Genomic DNA, 17,184 nt, shown 5'->3' on the forward strand with positions numbered 1-17,184 from the left:
AGTGACACCTGAGCTTTTGTGTGACCTCTATCAGAGGGTCATCACTGTACGCTGTCACTCTGTGTTGACCTCAAACCAACTGTACCTGTTGTTTTGAGCACTGGGGAACACTGAAGTACATTTAAGGTGCATGCACTCTTCAGCAATCATTCTTGAGAAATACAAATAAAAATAAAATGTGCACTAGGGTCAGTAAGATTTTTATATATACTGTATACTGTATATAAATATAAATAAAACCAAATATATATAAAAAATAAATTAAATTGAACAAAAGTGACATTTATAATACAAAAGATTTATATTATAACTTTCCATTACGGTGGCCGAGAGAGCTCAACGCGCCTCAACTGAAGAAAACTCATGCATATAGAAAAACACCCGCAAATTAATAAAACATCTTCATCAGTTTCACAACATGTGTGTGCTCCAAATACTCACAACACAACCAAATGCAAATAGCACAGACCACAGTGGAAATGTTTCCAGGGGACCCTAGTAAGTGACGAACCCGGCTAGGACGTGCTTATTGCTTGTGAGCATCCCTATGCCCTACTCCATTCGAAGGGCAGAGCCCTTGAAGTGGGGACTTTGAAGTGAGCAGGGCACTTATGCAGGGCACAGTGCCATTATGTAGCCGTTTGGATCTCACTTGGTGAAGGGAGCAACTAAAGACAACATAATTTCCTCATTATTTAAACCTGGGATGTTCCCATGACAACGCAGCACGGTGTCCATCAGCTGAATATCTGTTTTTACGACAGAAATGTCTTATTCTTGCTGTTAACATAACTGTTGCAAATAAGTTTTTAAAATATGCGTTATATATCTGTGTGTGAATGTCTCAACTTTAAAACTTGCCGTCTCATCTTTGGACCCTGCATTACCTAACATTTCTTATGAAACTTAGCCTATATAAACATAACATGACAAACTTTATGTAACTGATGTATAGATTAAAATCTTACCCTCATGTTCTTTTTCTTTTTCTTTATCTTTTTTTTTCCAGCTCATTGTTAACTCTTCTTTTCTCATTTGTATTCTGATGACATTGAACACATTGTAGGCTATACAAAGTTATATGTCATAAACATGTCATCTCTGTATGTTTTGCAACAAAAAAAAGTTAAAAATAAATAAATAAAAAAAGTAGACTGAGCAATAAGCACGTCCCAGCTGGGTTCGTCACTTACTGGGGTCCCCTGGAAATATTTCCGTTGTGTTCTGTTCTATTTGCAGCGCGTTTCTGTATTTGGTTGTGTTGTGAGTATTTGGAGCACATGTGTTGTGAAACTGATGAAGATGTTTTTTTTTTCTATTTGCATGTGTTTTCTTCAGTTGCAGTGCATTGAGCTCTCTTGGCCGCCATATTATATTCATCAAAGAACCCGGAAAAAAATAAAAAAAATAATGGTTTTTACATAAACATTAAGCAGTAACTGTTTTCAACATTGATAATAATTTGAAATGTGTCTTGAGCATCAAATCAGAATATTACAATGATTTCTGAAGGATCATGTGACACTGAAGACTGGAGTAATGTTGCTGAAAATATTTTTTTTTTAATTAAAATAGAAAACAGTTATTTAAATTGCTATAATAATTCAGTTATTACTATTTAGATCAAATAAATGCAGCTTTGGTGAGCATAAGAGACTTCTTTAAAAAATATTTTTAAATCTTACTGACACCCAAAATTTTGAATGTAGTGTAAATATAAAAAAGTAAAAAAAAAATACGTTAGAACCCTGATTAATGAATCTCAGAACAACTTCCCATCAATCATAAAAAAAAAAAAACCATAAGAAAATCACTGTAATGTGAATATCAGAATGGCTCTTCATCAATAATTTCTGGAAGTGTATGAAATAAAATTGTAATATGTGACCCTGGATCACAAAACCAGTCACAAGTTGAACTTGCACGGGTATATTTATGGCAATAACCAACAATATTGTACGGGTCAAAATTATTGATTTTTCTTTTACGCCAAAAATCATTAGGATATTAAGTAAAGATCATGTTTCATGAAGATATTTTGTAAATTTCCTACCGTACATATATAAAACATTTATTTTTGTGAGTGAATGCAGCACAATCGCAAACAAAAATGGACAACTTTAAATACGATTTTCTCAATGTTTCGATTTTTTTGCTCCCTCAGATTCCAGATTTTCAAATAGTTGTATCTCGGGCAAACATTGTCCTGTCCTAACAAACCCTCTGGAAAGCTTATTTATTCAGCTTTCAGATGATGTATAAATCTCAATTTCAGAAAATTGACCCATGTGGTCCATGTGGTTTTGTGGTCCATGTTCACATACAGAAAATAAAAAACACTATTTAGTGAAAGCCATGGTTAAAAGTAGAAATCGCTGGTGAATAAGACTCAAGATATCGTTTACATCCCTTTGGGTCTGCAAAAACAATTGAATTTACTGGCATTTTGAAAAGTTTTAATGAAAATGACATCCTAAAATGAACAAAAAGTGGGGTGGGCAGTGGGCAGTTTGACACGAAGCCAAGCGGTGAGGTCATAACTGCCCGTTCTGATAACAATCATCAATGAGATAATGAGACAACACAGCTGATCGGCAGGAAATAAACATGGGAACACAAACATCTAATCAGCCACCAGCCTCCATAGTTAAGAAAGCTAGTTGATTATTTAGATTACATTGGGGAGGCCTGAATAAATTCAGAAAGCCACCCACAAAGAGGGCCTCTATCAGACCAGCTCCTCAAACAAGCAGAAGCCATGGAGATATGAGTCGCCTCACAACAATGGAAGTGTGGCTGAGAGATATAGGAACTTCAGGAGCGTATTTGCTTACAAGGCCCCTGGCCAGCACCAATACTCACTGACCACACACGGGTTCACCAAATCACTGTTTGTTTAATCGTCATACATTACAGGACTAATCTTTCTCTTATCTACTATTTTTAAACAGCACTAATGAAATTTTCTCAAAAAGGGAGTCAAAGCATGAGCGTGGAATAAAGCGCACTCTCTCTTTTTGGAGCGGCCGCTGGACTGAGGAGTACAGTGCTCAGAGCAGGGTTTGTTTTGGGTGTGTGTGATGAAGTTTGAGGGGTGGGAGGGGGGGTCTGGCCCTCGGCCGAGACGGATGACTATTGTGTGTGGAAGAAGGAGTGTGTGCGGAGGGTGCTGGGCAATTTAAGACAGCGTTTAGCATGCAGAGCCAGACAGGGCAAATCAACCTGACTGCACACAATCATGAGCCGTGAGCGAGAGAGATAAACAACCAAATGGAGAGAGAAAAAACGGAGGAGAAAGGACATTTTGTGAAGAATAACGGGAATATTGTCAATGTAAGGCATAAATCCCAGACTAAAATATTGTATTTCAGTATCTGGTTGCTGATTTGGAAAATAGTTGGAAAATTGAGGCTGTTGTTTTCCATATAACACTGGGATTCCTTCTTTGAGAACTATCCTATGATCTCTAAAATGAGAACTAGACAAAACTATAGAAAAGTGTCTAGATAAAAAAAAAACAGAGGGAGTGAAAGATTAAAATTAGTCTGAATGAGGCCCACACCCGGCCCCTTTCATTTGTCGCCGGACCCAAATCAGGCTTTTGTGTGAGGCTCTGTAAAGTAGTGTCAATCATTCTGCTGGTGTTTTATCAGAGAAGAGAATTTTTTTATGAATTCGCTCTTCACAAATTAATAGGACCTCCCGCTCTAAGTGCTGAAAATAGGTAATACAGACAGAAGTTGGACATCACAATGCCACTCGTACACTGGAGCGACATCAAAGTGCCCAAGACATCCAATCAGATTTATGTTGAAGGCACAATGTGATGAATATGGTGTAGCCCTCACACAAAAGTGCTTTTGTGTCACTTAAATCAGAGGCCATTCAAAATCAGCACGGGTCTGTCTGATTGGATGATGGCGAAAGGCCTTACAGTGCATCCAAACTTCACACGCACAATAGAAAATGCTAATTTTCATGCACTCAGAAGCTTGGTGCTCGGTTGACTCACATTTGAAGCACTTTGAAGGATGTCATTTGAAGCAAGAATAGATCTGCTTTTTGCACGATCCATTTTAAATGGGGAGAGTTTGAACCGCACAAACCTAAACAAGTCTCCTTATCTTTGCTGATAAGACTCCTGTATATATCTGAAAGACAAATTTAACAGGAAAACAGACATCGGTAGGAAATTTTGGATGCCCTCCAGGACAGTTAGTTCATCACCATTAGTCTTCAGTTGACGTCTATTCACAGCCTCCATAGGTTGGTACGGACACATTGGTTGCAGCACAAAGGTATTCGGGGGTTATAAATTGCTTTACACTTCAACTTTTTTGTTGTTGCTTAAAAATTAACTGTTCACACACTGTATCCCAAGGTTGTGTCCCGTCTACAGCTGCCTGTCACTCTCCTTTGTGCTTATACAGTAAATGACTCCCATTAATTAAACCATGTTGACATACTCAAAAGCCACTTCTTTTGAACATTTGAAATCAAGATAAAGTGTATCTGTAGTGGTTATTTCCATGTAAATCAGCACTATTCTATTATATATACTTAAGTATCTACATTTCTGCAAGCAAATATTTATTTTTAAAACCGTTTTAAACATATTTGGCGTTGGTTGATTTCAAACAAACACAAGGCAATTATCTGAATAAATAAAGTCTTTATTTTACATAAAATAGGTTTTCTCTTATAAAAAATTGCATATACACAGGTTTGTAGAAAAACACACACAAGTGCACACTTTGATACAAAAGTTATTCATCCAGTATAAAAACGCTGTCACATATCTAGAACAAAATATTATAATATACAGGTTGCATGTGGGCTGCCTAGTGTAACGTTAGTGTATTCCCCTAACAGATGGCGTTTATGGGACCTGATACTATTTATCCTCATTCGTTTATCTACAACTGGTCACCTCGATATTTGTACAATGTGGAAGGAACGAACTGGCTCATTCAGTCGCATTTACACATTATTGCATCAACGGGGCAAAATGTTGAATACAGAATGGGGTGACATTGACAAGACAAAAGTCAGCAGTTTAGACATCCTCGCTCGTCTCAAATCCAGTGCAGTTCTAACGTTTGGAAACGTGCGAGTGTTGCATTTGTGTGCATGAGCACATTGCTGGAAATGGCCCTCTGTGTGTCCAGTGCTCAGTCAATGAACTCGGATTCTTCACAGGCACCAGCAGACAACGTATCTCCGACCGGTACCGGTCCTGTGCTGTCCATTCAGCACCAATCTTTAGTAGTCAGTGAAGCACCTGTAATAGAATAACAACAGTTATGAGTCACAGGCATACACCAAAAATGAATACAATTCAGATAAAAACTGAGGGTTTTCAACCAGATAAAGATATAGAACTCTTTTCTAATGTTATGCATCTATGCTGTTATAATAAAGTGTCAGAGATATAATTTTTTTAAACTGGAGGCCCCTGGTTTGGCTGAGGGGCCCATGGGTATGTAAAAAAAAAAAAAAAAAAAGTTGGGTCTGAAAGCCACAAAAAAAAAAAAGTTCGTACCTGATTCATATCTGTCGAACCATGTGGTGAAGTCCAGCAGCTCTTGCTCCTCAGAGCTGAGAGGCTCGTAGCTGCCTTCATCAGAGGAGTAAGCAGAACGAGGAGACTCCGTTCCCGCAGAGTACGCGTTGGAGACCGATGGAGACGAGACACCGCACTGCAACACAGCAGACACGGCGTCGTGCTCGTCCAGCAGCTGCTGAAGCGCTCGGATGTACTCCACTGCCGAGCGCAGCGTCTCCACTTTGCTCATCTTCTTGTTCGCCGCTCCGTTCGGCACATGCTGGCGAAGCGTCTGGAAGCCCATGTTCACCTGCTTGACGCGGTTTCTTTCGCGCTCGTTCCGTCTGGCCACCGCCATGGGCTGCTGTTGAGGGATAGTATAGCCGAGTCCGTTGAAGGTCAGTCTCCTCTTGCACCTGAGTAGCTCTGGGCTGCTCGAGCGCTGTCTCTTCAGCACTTTACACTCCATGTCCTGCTTCGCATGAGGCAGGAGGGTCTCCGAAAACGGCTGATAAAACGAGTCTTGCGTTATTTGCGTCGTGGCGATGACAGTTGCCTCCATGTCGCGTCAAATAAATAGATAAATAGATGAGGTGAGGAGTTTGCAAGAAATGCGCCCGCTCTCGTGCCTTTCGCGTGGCTCGCAAGAAACGATACACCTGTTAGGCGAATGATTTGAGAGGAAAGCAACTTGCTCTCCCTTTTCTACACGTGCGCCACACCTCCACCCCCTTTCGGGCCGCACGCTCCTAAAGGAAGACCCCGCCCCCTGTATGAATCCCTGCTCGGGCTTCGCGCGCCGGGCGCGTGGCTTTGACAAACTCAAAGGAACTATTCTGTGCGCTCACTGCGCCACGCTTATGAGGCATTGCCCATCTCTGTGGAATCATGCTTTCCCGGCGCACGCGTAGGCCTACATGTTCAGCGTTGTGGAATGTAAAACGTGCCAACTATTGATATTAAATAAAACGATGGAGTGACGTCAGTTTTTAGAAGTTCAACTGTACCTGTTGTCAGTCTGCGGGTTATTACCTAACAGCGACTTGCATGTTATTAACAAAAAGTGCCAAAAAGTAGGCTATCATGGTACAAATAGCCTATCAAAGAACCATCATCAACATGGTTAACTGTCACAGTTTTGTTAGGGGCATAATGCAAACAAGTAGCTTGAATGAGAAATTTCATCTGAATATAATAACTTATCCTCCAGCCTATGGAGGAAAACTAAGTTTTTAAAGACTTTTTTTGACCATAGTTAATATTTTGATCCGATTTTTCATTGTCGGGATCATATGTCTCCACAAGAATAGTACTGAAATCGCCTAAATATTGTGGATCAGCCGGTCCTAATGAGGAAAAAACTTGAATGAACTTATTAACTCAGGTCTTAACGAGGCTTAGGTTGCGGGGATATATAATAACATTGTCTCAATTTAAAGATAACAAAAGTCAACGGAAAGCCTTTACAATGTGTTTGTGCTCGCGCGACATCGCGCGCGTGCCAAACCCCAGATTGCTCCAAGCTGAACCGTCAGTCATAATAAGTATAGGCTACTGTAAATACGGTTCAAACAAATCAACTGTCATAGACAGCATGCTAGGCTACATACTTTATAATGAAGTAAACATCGGAACATAAATGAACAGATGGAAAAAAAAACCTAAATGTCAACAAAAACTAATGTCAGACAAAAAGAGTTTGTGAAAAATATAACTAGGCTATACATTTAAAAAATATATACTGTGTGTGTGTGTGTGTGTGTGTGTGTGTGTGTGTGTGTGTGTGTGTGTGTGTGTGTGTGTGTGTGTGTAAAAATTGCTACTTGTGTTGAAGTAAACAAGTAAGCAAGTAGGCTAAGCGAAGCAAGCAAGTATGATCTGACAATACAAGACTTGGTAAATTCCAAGGTACTTTGGTACAGTATGTGGATAACTTTATTGGACAATTAACTAACATGATAAAGCCAGGACTCCATAACAGCAAGACTTTAACTTTAGCCCTCCACAAATAGTTCTCAAACAAAATGTGTAACGTAAATGATTGGATCACCCCCTAGCGGTGACAATATGTTTCTACAAGACAGTATAGATTAAACAACAAAAATGTTGTGTATTTTCACGTAAATAACGTTTGATTGTCCATTCTAGACAAAATTAAAAAAAAAAAAAATACATTACCTATATTAAATAGGATGTAGGCAACTAGTTCATTGGTTTGGAGCAATTACAATTTGCAGTGTCGAATATATTAAGACAGTATTTTTTGTGCTCACAATCAAGTTGATTATTAATTAATTTATCTATCACATAAACCTTTTTTGTATTGGTTCTTTGTTGCATTATTATTTCATGTGTCCTCCCTTCAGGTCTAGGCATCAGGAGCTGCATACAAAAAAGTAATTACAAAGAATTATAAAAGGCAGAAGAATAAGTGTGTGTTGTATTTCTCTGTAAATGAATGCATTTACTTCTAGGGAGCAGCAACTCTGTCTTTCGTTGGTGACCATTACGGCAAGTTTGATTCTCTTCTAGTCCTCTATAAGACAGAACACAGTATTCAGTTACCTGATTTCAATACGATTAAAAACAAGATGAGCCAAACATATAATTCAATAAAAGAATATGACTATACAACGAAAGCAAAAATGCTCTGTTGAGCATTTTTCAAATTACAACTTACACATTAAATGGGTTTGTTCCGAAATTGTCTAACCATTCATGCCAGTCATTCCATTCAAAGTAGTCGTCACAGTCCTGGGCCTTGCAAGGACTGTGGACAGTCTGGTACAACCCTTGCCACTGCTCTGTCAGTGTGTTCAGTCGTTTCATAATCTCCCTTATCACTTTCCATGCTTTCTGGATGTCTTCTGAGGTTTCAACTACAGGAAGAAACATTTTGAAGTATAATATAATAATTTAGATTTAATATGAAGAAGACCTAGTGGTGACAACATTAAGAAAATGTACATTACCAACATTAAGTACAATGCAGGCTACTTGTACAGTGGTTGTTTTTTTGTGAGCTATTGTAATCCAGTGACATTTTCTATGATCAGAGTCATTGTCAACTTTTAATTTAAAATATAGAATTATATTTTTTTATGAAAAAAAAACTTCTGCGTCCATTTTCAGGCCTTCTCGCTTTCTAACGTCCCTGCAGTGCTGGAAAGCTTTTCCAATATTAACGCGGGTCCTAGCTCTTGCCTGATCGTTCCAATTATATTCCTCTGACCTTTTCAACTTTGGTAATATCTCAGCCATCTCTCTTTCTACAGTCTTTCTAAAAAAATGTTCCGCTTGTGCACTCACTTTCTCAATACCCCTCCAACAAAAATGTGATATATAATGCTCCTGCGTTTTTTAACATTATAAAAGCCCATAGAAAGAGGTCTACATGGAATTTTCAGTCCCAGTCCAGTTAGATTCTGTCTCGTTTTGGTGTCTATAGGCTATTTTTTCCACACACGTTGCTTCATATCTCAAGTGACAGAATTCTGCGTGCTGTTATTATTAGATTATTATATTTTTGCAGTGCAAATATCTCTATCTTCCCTCCTGCATCCACAATCAGCAATTCAAAACTTGTCCTGCGCCGCACTCTATTGCATCGGGTCAGGATTGCACACCTCTAGTTTGGCGCTCAGTCTGTTTTGACTGGATATTTGATTAAATTGATGCCGCCTTTGTGACCATAAGAGACTTCTTTCAGAAATATAAAAAAATCGGCCATACACACGTTGCCAAGAGAGTCGAGTTTAGGCAGAAGGGTGACCTCTGACCCGAAGTATGACATATGACCCTTTCACCGGAAGTCGACTGTCTCGTGAACATGCACATGGCCATTGCTGGAAGCCAGGGATTAAAGTTTATAAAGTTTTAAATAAGGATATTTTTTCCTACAGAAACCCATAGCTTCACTTCTGAAGGCATTTATTAAATGAACACTCCGACTTTTTGGGACTTTAGCTTATTCACAGTATCCCCCAGAGTTAGATAAGTCCATACATACCTTTTTCATTTCTGTGCGTTCTGTAAGTGTTATTTGACGCACCCACCGCTAGCCTAGCTTAGCACAAAGACTGGATCTAAATGGATAAGGTAGCATACTAATCCCAATAAGTGACAAAATAATGCAAACATTTTCCTATTTACATGTTGTGATCTGTATAGTCACAGCGTGTACAAATAACAAGGCTATATGAGACAGAGACCATTTTTAATCGTATAAATACTGGGAACTATATTCTCACTAGGCGTAGGAGCACAGCTACTTGGGCGGAGTGATTAGCGCAGCACACGAGACGCCCTGTGGTGAGGAGCAGAGAGTTCGCTCAGAGTTGGAGTAATAGAGTCAGCAATTACTAGATAGTAAATTTATAGTTTACAATCATGGGTGTTCGCTGTATCTTGTCTTACAGCTTCCAAAGTTTGTAACTCCTCGTCTGTGTATTCTGGCTCAAAACTATATGGTTCTGGATCTTGGTTTGATACCCAGTAAAATTCCTCTGACAATTCCTCAAAGTCAGCCATGATCACGAGTCACGTTCGCTACTAGCTAGTTAGTCACGTTTGTTTTGTTTACGGAACCATCAACAGGGCGTCTCGTGTGCTGCGCTAATCACTCCGCCCAAGTAGCTGTGCTCCTACGCCTAGTGAGAATATAGTTCCCAGTATTTATACGATTAAAAATGGTCTCTGTCTCATATAGCCTTGTTATTTGTACACGCTGTGACTATACAGATCACAACATGTAAATAGGAAAATGTTTGCATTATTTTGTCACTTATTGGGATTAGTATGCTACCTTATCCATTTACATCCAGTCTTTGTGCTAAGCTAGGCTAGCGGTGGGTGCGTCAAATAACACTTACAGAACGCACAGAAATGAAAAAGGTATGTATGGACTCATCTAACTCTGGGGGATACTGTGAATAAGCTAAAGTCCCAAAAAGTCGGAGTGTTCCTTTAACCCACTGGAGTTGTATGGATTACTTTTATGATGGATGGATTCGCTTTTTGGAGTTGAAAAACAATCGGACACTATTCAAAGCCATTACAAAGCTGGGAAGAGACTGGATGTTATTTAATATAACCCCTATTGTGTTTGATTGAAAGAAGATAGACATATACACCTAGAATGGCTTGAGGGTGAGTAAATTATGGGTGAATTATTCCTTTAAAAGGAAACTTCCAAAACTTGCACACATAAAAAGGCAAAAAGTTAATGTACAAATGTAATCAAAAAGAGGGGTCTTACGTTCACTCTCTTTGCAGCGGATCTCAATGAACTGATCCTCATCATCACAGCGTTCTCTGAGCAGAAAACGTTTGTTGCCACTGCATAGCATACACTGGTCTTTTCCTATCCAGTATGGAGAGTATAAGGAGCATGTCCTGATGACGAGCCTGTAAAGCGACAGTTTTACAAGTCATACTAGTCATCCAAGGTAATATTCACAATCAAATCAGTTTAAATTAGCTTTTTGAGCAAATTATTCTTACATTCCCTTACAGCAAATAGAGTGATTAAATCCAAAATGTTCTTCAATGACATGTATTTCGTTATTTTGTCTAAAAAAGACAAGCATAAACATTCACCTGTGGAAGAAACCATGTGGAATCTCTGGTAGGAGGTATACATGGATGTTGAGGTCTTCTGTATTGTCTGATTCCCACTTTTGCTTTACCTGTTCATTGTCTGCCAGGTAATTCGGGAAAAGACAAGCATCTGGCTCGTACACAATTGGATTTGAGGGCACCCAGTCTTTTTTTTTTGGACAGAATTCGTTGGCTTTTGGATTGAGAGGACTGTTATGTTTGGTTGACAAACATACATCAAAGTGTTTTAGTAGTGAAAGGAGACTCCCCTCCTTCTTTCTGGACCCAACAACCTCCTCAATCAGCTCTTCATCATTCTCGCCGTAACTCTTCTGGAGCTCAGTCCGCACAAGGATCCTAATAGCCACATTGCTTAAGGATGCTCTGTCTTTATAGTCACTGATCCATCTTTTCTTCTGAATTACAAGTGCGTTTTCTGACTTCAGCTGTGCAGCGGAAATCTTGTTCAGTTCCTGGACCAGGTCATGTCTCACAATAGTCTGTGTCAGAATCAAAAGAAATAAGTGATGAAGGATTTTAAGTGATACACAAATTACATTTAATGTTTGTAGTTTAAATGTTTGACGCATGAACCTTGAACAGTGAGATGAGGAAGGATGGTTTCACAAACACAGAACCTGCCAATTCTGGGATTTCCTTGTACCACATAATGACACCAATTCGGTGAAGATACTGAAGAATTAACCTCAGTTTGTCATCGTCCAGTGTATCATGTCTATTCTTCAGTTCAGGCAAGAGGACATTTTGACTCACAATTCCTGTTAACAGGTGCAAATTTCAGACTTAAGAAAACTATTAATTAAAGAAACTAATTTAAGAACAAACAAACTACTCACCATGCTCTGGAATATCACCGTTCTTCACAAGGTCATAGATATCCTTTTCCACATCATAGTAGCTCCTAGGTAAAGTCTTTTCAATGTTGGGGAATGTATCTTTGTTCAAAACATCGTTTTTGATGCGAGTGAGTAGTCTGTCAATGTCCTCCTGTTTAGTGCAATCTATAAGTATAAATTCAAGGACCTAAAAACATAAGGAAATGAAGCAGATCATAGCAGCACATTTCATTGGATGCATATTTTAAGACAACAATACAAAACCAAATTACCTTTAGTTTGTACTCAGTGAGTCTTTCGATTTGATGCATCTGGTCGTAGTTCAAAGATGGGTTGTCCCCATCCTGGAGGTTCTTTCTCCGCTGCTCTAAGGTATCTGTGTGCTTTTTAAGCATTTCCTTCACCCCCACTTCGATGTGTGTTTTCTTTTCATTCACCTCAGTCTCTGTGCACTGGTCAACATGAGTGCCTACAAGCAGGACCACTGAGTCTGGTATCTTAAGCTGTAGATTTTTGATCCAGAACTCCACGTTCTCTTTGAAACTCTGGTTGTCCATGTTGTAACTAAAATAAATATATAATTTTATATATATATTTATTTAAATAAAGTTATTTTAACTTAATCTTAAAGGGGTCCTATTATGCCCTTTTTATTTTACGAAGTCTTGAATTTGTTTTTGGGATGTTCTAGAATATGCTTTCATGCTTGACTATTCAAAACATACATTATTTTTCACATATTTTACATTATTACACAGCACTTCTCTTGTGGAAGTAAAATAATGACAAATGTTTTTGAAACAAAAAAGCTTGTTGAAAAAAAATATGCATTGCATTAACCCTGCTTGCATTTTAATGCATTGTATTTTTAGGGCTTGCATTTTTACGGGCTGGAATTTAAGCTGTGAATATTTCAATTCAAAACATTTCACACACGTTTTCATTTTGAAAAATTCAATGATCCATATTCACCTATCAGATTTCACTTCCAAAATATTCATTCTGTTTAAAAATACAACCTATAATATTCGACAGGCAATTTGCTTCCACAAATTCAGTGGTTCAAATTCCACAGAAAATTCAACATTTGACATCCAGGAATGAGGAATATCAGTGCCGATTGATAATCTCCATATCTGTTAGTCGACCTCATCAGCAGGAGGAGCTGTTGATGAAGACTAGAGCAACAGGTGAGAGAGTCATTCATTCAAAAAACGGATTTACAAAAATGGAGCAAGCGGAAAGTATTTGGGATGATTATCAGGGCCAGTATATAAGTCTTCACATTTAGTTTTGCACATGTAAGCAGCTTCCTCTACTGTGAAAGAGATTATAATGTTATTTCTCCATGCTGATGTAAAGATAAAACTTTAAATCTGATGTAGTAGACATATATTTCTCTCGGTTGTTTAGTTTTCTTAACTTTATATCGTTACAGCGTCTCTTCAACACTTTCTACTCTAATGAAGCTCAACCAGGCCTTGTCCGCTTTTTTGCATTTTCCGTGGGTGGGAATTATTTTAATGAGTAACATTGTGACTTCATAAAATCCGGAAAAATCGCATTTTAGTCCAAACAAGCCGTTCGTTGTAGTTCTTGAAAAGGGAATTCTGTTTGGACTTTGAGCTTTGTAGCCTTGCAGATCTTTTTTATGCTCAACATTACACACTAACAAAGTTGAAAATGTGAAAAAGCATAATAGGACCCCTTTAAAAAAAGATCTAAAAAAATTAATTAATACATAAATAAAAATAAAGTTAATCTTGTATGACAAATATGTGAAAATTCACAATAAAAAAAAATCGTAAAAATGTGAGAGGAGTTAAATGAATGTTAATCGTGAATCCTCTATAATATTCTGGTTTTGCCTATTTAATTGTCCACAATGCAGAGATCACATTTCTGATTGTTTAGAAAAGTAATAGTCCCTCCTAAAGCCCATCACACAAACGATTTAAAAGGACAGGCAAAAGTAATAAGTGATTCTTGCTAATAGAGAAATTAATTTTCAATGACTTGTAGGGTGTTTAGTGGTTAGAGTATATTGAAACATTTGATCTAACAGTAGAAAAAAGATTAAATTAAAAAAAAAATGAATGCTTTACCTGGAAAGGTTGATGGCAAGTATGACAAAGGCTTGAGCTGTTATAAAAACATGATGGGTGATGTAGTATTCCTCTTGTCCAGCAAAGTCCCAAAAGAAAAAACGGATGCCATCTCTATCAACTTCACTGATATCGATCCCTACAGTACGATCAGCCTCTTCCACTGGTACAGGGCAACCCTGCTCCAGACTGCGGCACAGAGTGGATTTCCCTGCCATGGAGTTCCCCAGAAACATGGTCTTCACAGTGTAGACATGTGGGGCGTTTGCCTCAAGCATTGAAAAGTAACTCTGGATATCTCTCAATCCCCCAGTACAGACCTCCACAGGTGGCTTTCTAAGAGGGTTGCCATTGGCTTTGAACTGAGTTAAACTACTGTTTTGAAAGAGCTTGTCTGGTAGCTCATACAACTGGTTCCTCTCGACATAAAGTTCTTTAAGGTGTGAAAGATCCACAATAGGATCCAAATTCTTCAGGCAGTTGTTGGACAGGTTCAGATAGGTGAGATCTTGGCACCTGTTCAAATCGATGGGTAGCTTTTCAAGCCGATTGGTACTCAACTTTAAGAAACTAAGTTTCCCCAAAGATGGAAATACATTTTCTGGAATGGTTTTGAGACTGTTCTGATTCAAATAAAGTTTCTCCAATTGGTGTAACCCTCTAATCTCAGAGGGGAAGTCAGTGATCTCATTCCTGCTCAGGTTAAGCTCTTTCAGGTTTGTCAGTTGCGAGATGCCAGTGATTTGTTTGAGTCTGTTACGCTGTAGATCTACCCTGACAGCTTCTCCACCTCTCTTGAGTAGCTCAGTGGGAAGTGTTTTTAACTTCTTTCCAGAAAAGTCATCGTCCTTTTTGCCATTTTGATTTCCTATGGGAATATCATTGTTAATGTAAACATGTCACACACACACACACACACACACACACACAGACAACACAAAGTGTGGAAATTGTATGCTTATTTTTTTTTTTTTTTTATAACCAACATACTCCTAACATCGACTTGGAGAAGCAAGGCATACATATTTCATGAATAATAAATGAGTGTTTTCATTCTAAACAGAAAAAAATAATTCAAACTCAACGTGAGTTTGTCAAGAATAACAATTATTATATCTGATACATTGATACAGCACGAAATGTTACATGGCATGATATGATAAAGCAAATCCGGAGTCACCCTCACTGTACAGACAAACGAATTATAATAACCTATATGGTGTTCACTTTTCTTAGGAAATTATACATTCACACGAGTCATTAGCATTTCTTGAAGATAAAGATAAAAAGTGTGAACATACCATTTAAAGTGGGCATGTTGTCGAGATGCTAAAGAAACTCTTTCGCTCGTCTGTGTGTCTGGTAAGTAATCTACTTCCTCATGTCCCGTGGATCAGAGTGGTGACGGACTTTTAACAGAGCAATACGCCTGGATTTACTTTCATTTTCAAGAAAATGCAGCGGTATCGGTTTCAGATTCTCTCACGTGATTTACACAATGCAGCACTGCAGTGCCATCATCTGGCTAAAAAGTGCACCAGTGTGCTTACGAAAAGACAGTAGCAATGAAGTAGGCCTGAAAGATTCAACTTTAGTCACCATGAAGTCAAAATTGACCATTTTTATTTTTCATGGAATATTGCAGTATTTCTTATAAAGGATTTATCTGTGCACATCTTTTTTATTATTATACATGATCCATTGTAAACTATCAAAATAACTTTCCTTCCCACATGCAGCAGCTTGTTTGAGATGCGCCTTGCCTTGCCTGAAATGTAGACGGATGCTACGTCCCAATTCGCCTACTTATACTACGCCCTAAAAGTATGTACTCTTTTTGTGAAGGAAAAAGTAGGCTATATACTTTTGAGAGTGTAGCAAAAAAGTTGGCAAGCTTTGAGACATACTACTTCGTCATCTTTAACGGACAGATCTCGTGCATCCTCACCGCAAACTGCCCTGTCAATCATCTTGTCACAGTTAAAATCCTCCATTTTAATTTAATTTCCTACCGTTTCGGAGAGAAATGTAGTAGCACGTTCATCTGCCATTCATGGGTCTTTCATTCGGAGACTCTCCTCATGTGTTTGCAATTTGAATATAATGATGCATTTAAAAGTTAATTGTTAAACGTATCTTTACAAAAGTTCACAATGCTGCTGCAGATGCAATATAATGTAGACAACATTGAATAAATACATTTTCGTCTGGTCAAATACTGATAATTAATCACTCAAACGCAACCCCTTAATCTAAACTTCTCTACTTAACCGCATACTGTGCTTAACCGCCGGACTCGCGTGTCCTCCTTCCATGTCTGTAGTTTTTTAACACTTTTCACTCGTGTTTGTAGTTCTAACCGAATCCTCGTCCAGCGCGCAATGGGTTGTGGGCAATATTAGTGTGCGCATCCTATGCTCTTTTACTGTTTATGATCCTATTATGAGCCGGTTGCACCAACAGGGCTTACGTCTGGTCTTAAGGTAAGTAGGTCTTAACTCAGCATTCTAAGTCCGACCTAAAAGTTACTACAGTTGCACCATCCAGGCTTAAATCCTCTTCTCACTAAGACCGGACGTAAATCTTACGCCTAATCAGTAGCAGGCGTAAATTCAAAATCTAGGCATATAATAGTGTTAATAGCCGTTATCCGACAGATAGTGTTTCTATAGTAACCACTTGATAACTCAGCAGTAAAGACATAGCGGGCTTTTAGACGGGAGAGAGTTTTTTTTTATTATTCGTTTATTTTTATTATTATTAAACAAAAAGCACAAGGGATACATGTATCAATCACAAAAAATTAGACGGGAGAGAGTTATTAGGGACAGAAGCAATCCATTGGACATTTACATTGTTACAATGAGGTTTCGATTCTGTCAGAGAGATAAACGGTTACAGTTTGTGTCGAACCACAACGCAGCATTGACACCAGCAGTACAGCTGTTAATAGCGCTATGTTTTTATGCAAATGGTGCGTTTCAAAACACTGTTGGAGACATGATTAATGTCCACAAATCCACCGCGTGTCGATTGATACAGCTACAAGTTAACAAAACAGCGGAAGATAGTTTACAGC

At 38.4% G+C, this 17,184-nt stretch overlaps 2 protein-coding genes across 3 annotated transcripts; both read right to left on the reverse strand.

Annotated features, from left to right (window-relative positions):
• Window positions 1-4,654: 4,654 nt before the first annotated feature.
• On the reverse strand, window positions 4,655-6,934 carry ascl1b (achaete-scute family bHLH transcription factor 1b). Its single transcript, XM_081359859.1, has 2 exons — window positions 5,543-6,934; window positions 4,655-5,281 (listed from the first exon to the last, which is right to left on the reverse strand). Exons 1-2 carry the CDS (start codon window positions 6,105-6,107, stop codon window positions 5,250-5,252), a joined length of 597 nt encoding a protein of 198 aa, XP_081215985.1. The 5' UTR covers window positions 6,108-6,934; the 3' UTR covers window positions 4,655-5,249.
• Window positions 6,935-7,141: 207 nt separating this feature from the next.
• LOC308687354 (malignant fibrous histiocytoma-amplified sequence 1) lies at window positions 7,142-16,426 on the reverse strand. 2 transcript variants are annotated; one of them, XM_081359858.1, is made up of 10 exons: window positions 15,407-16,426; window positions 14,106-14,973; window positions 12,273-12,564; window positions 12,001-12,187; window positions 11,738-11,922; window positions 11,144-11,643; window positions 10,803-10,951; window positions 8,226-8,424; window positions 8,014-8,081; window positions 7,142-7,927 (listed from the first exon to the last, which is right to left on the reverse strand). In XM_081359858.1, exons 1-10 carry the CDS (start codon window positions 15,420-15,422, stop codon window positions 7,914-7,916), a joined length of 2,478 nt encoding a protein of 825 aa, XP_081215984.1. In that variant the 5' UTR covers window positions 15,423-16,426; the 3' UTR covers window positions 7,142-7,913. The 2 variants fall into 2 exon arrangements, 1 of the variants encoding a protein (XP_081215984.1); XR_014029731.1 differs by lacking the exon at window positions 8,226-8,424 and having other exon boundaries at window positions 7,444-7,927; window positions 15,407-15,536.
• Window positions 16,427-17,184: the final 758 nt, after the last annotated feature.

Source organism: Scardinius erythrophthalmus (genome assembly GCF_964197995.2).
Source record: "Scardinius erythrophthalmus genome assembly, chromosome: 2".
NCBI lineage: Eukaryota > Metazoa > Chordata > Actinopteri > Cypriniformes > Leuciscidae > Scardinius > Scardinius erythrophthalmus.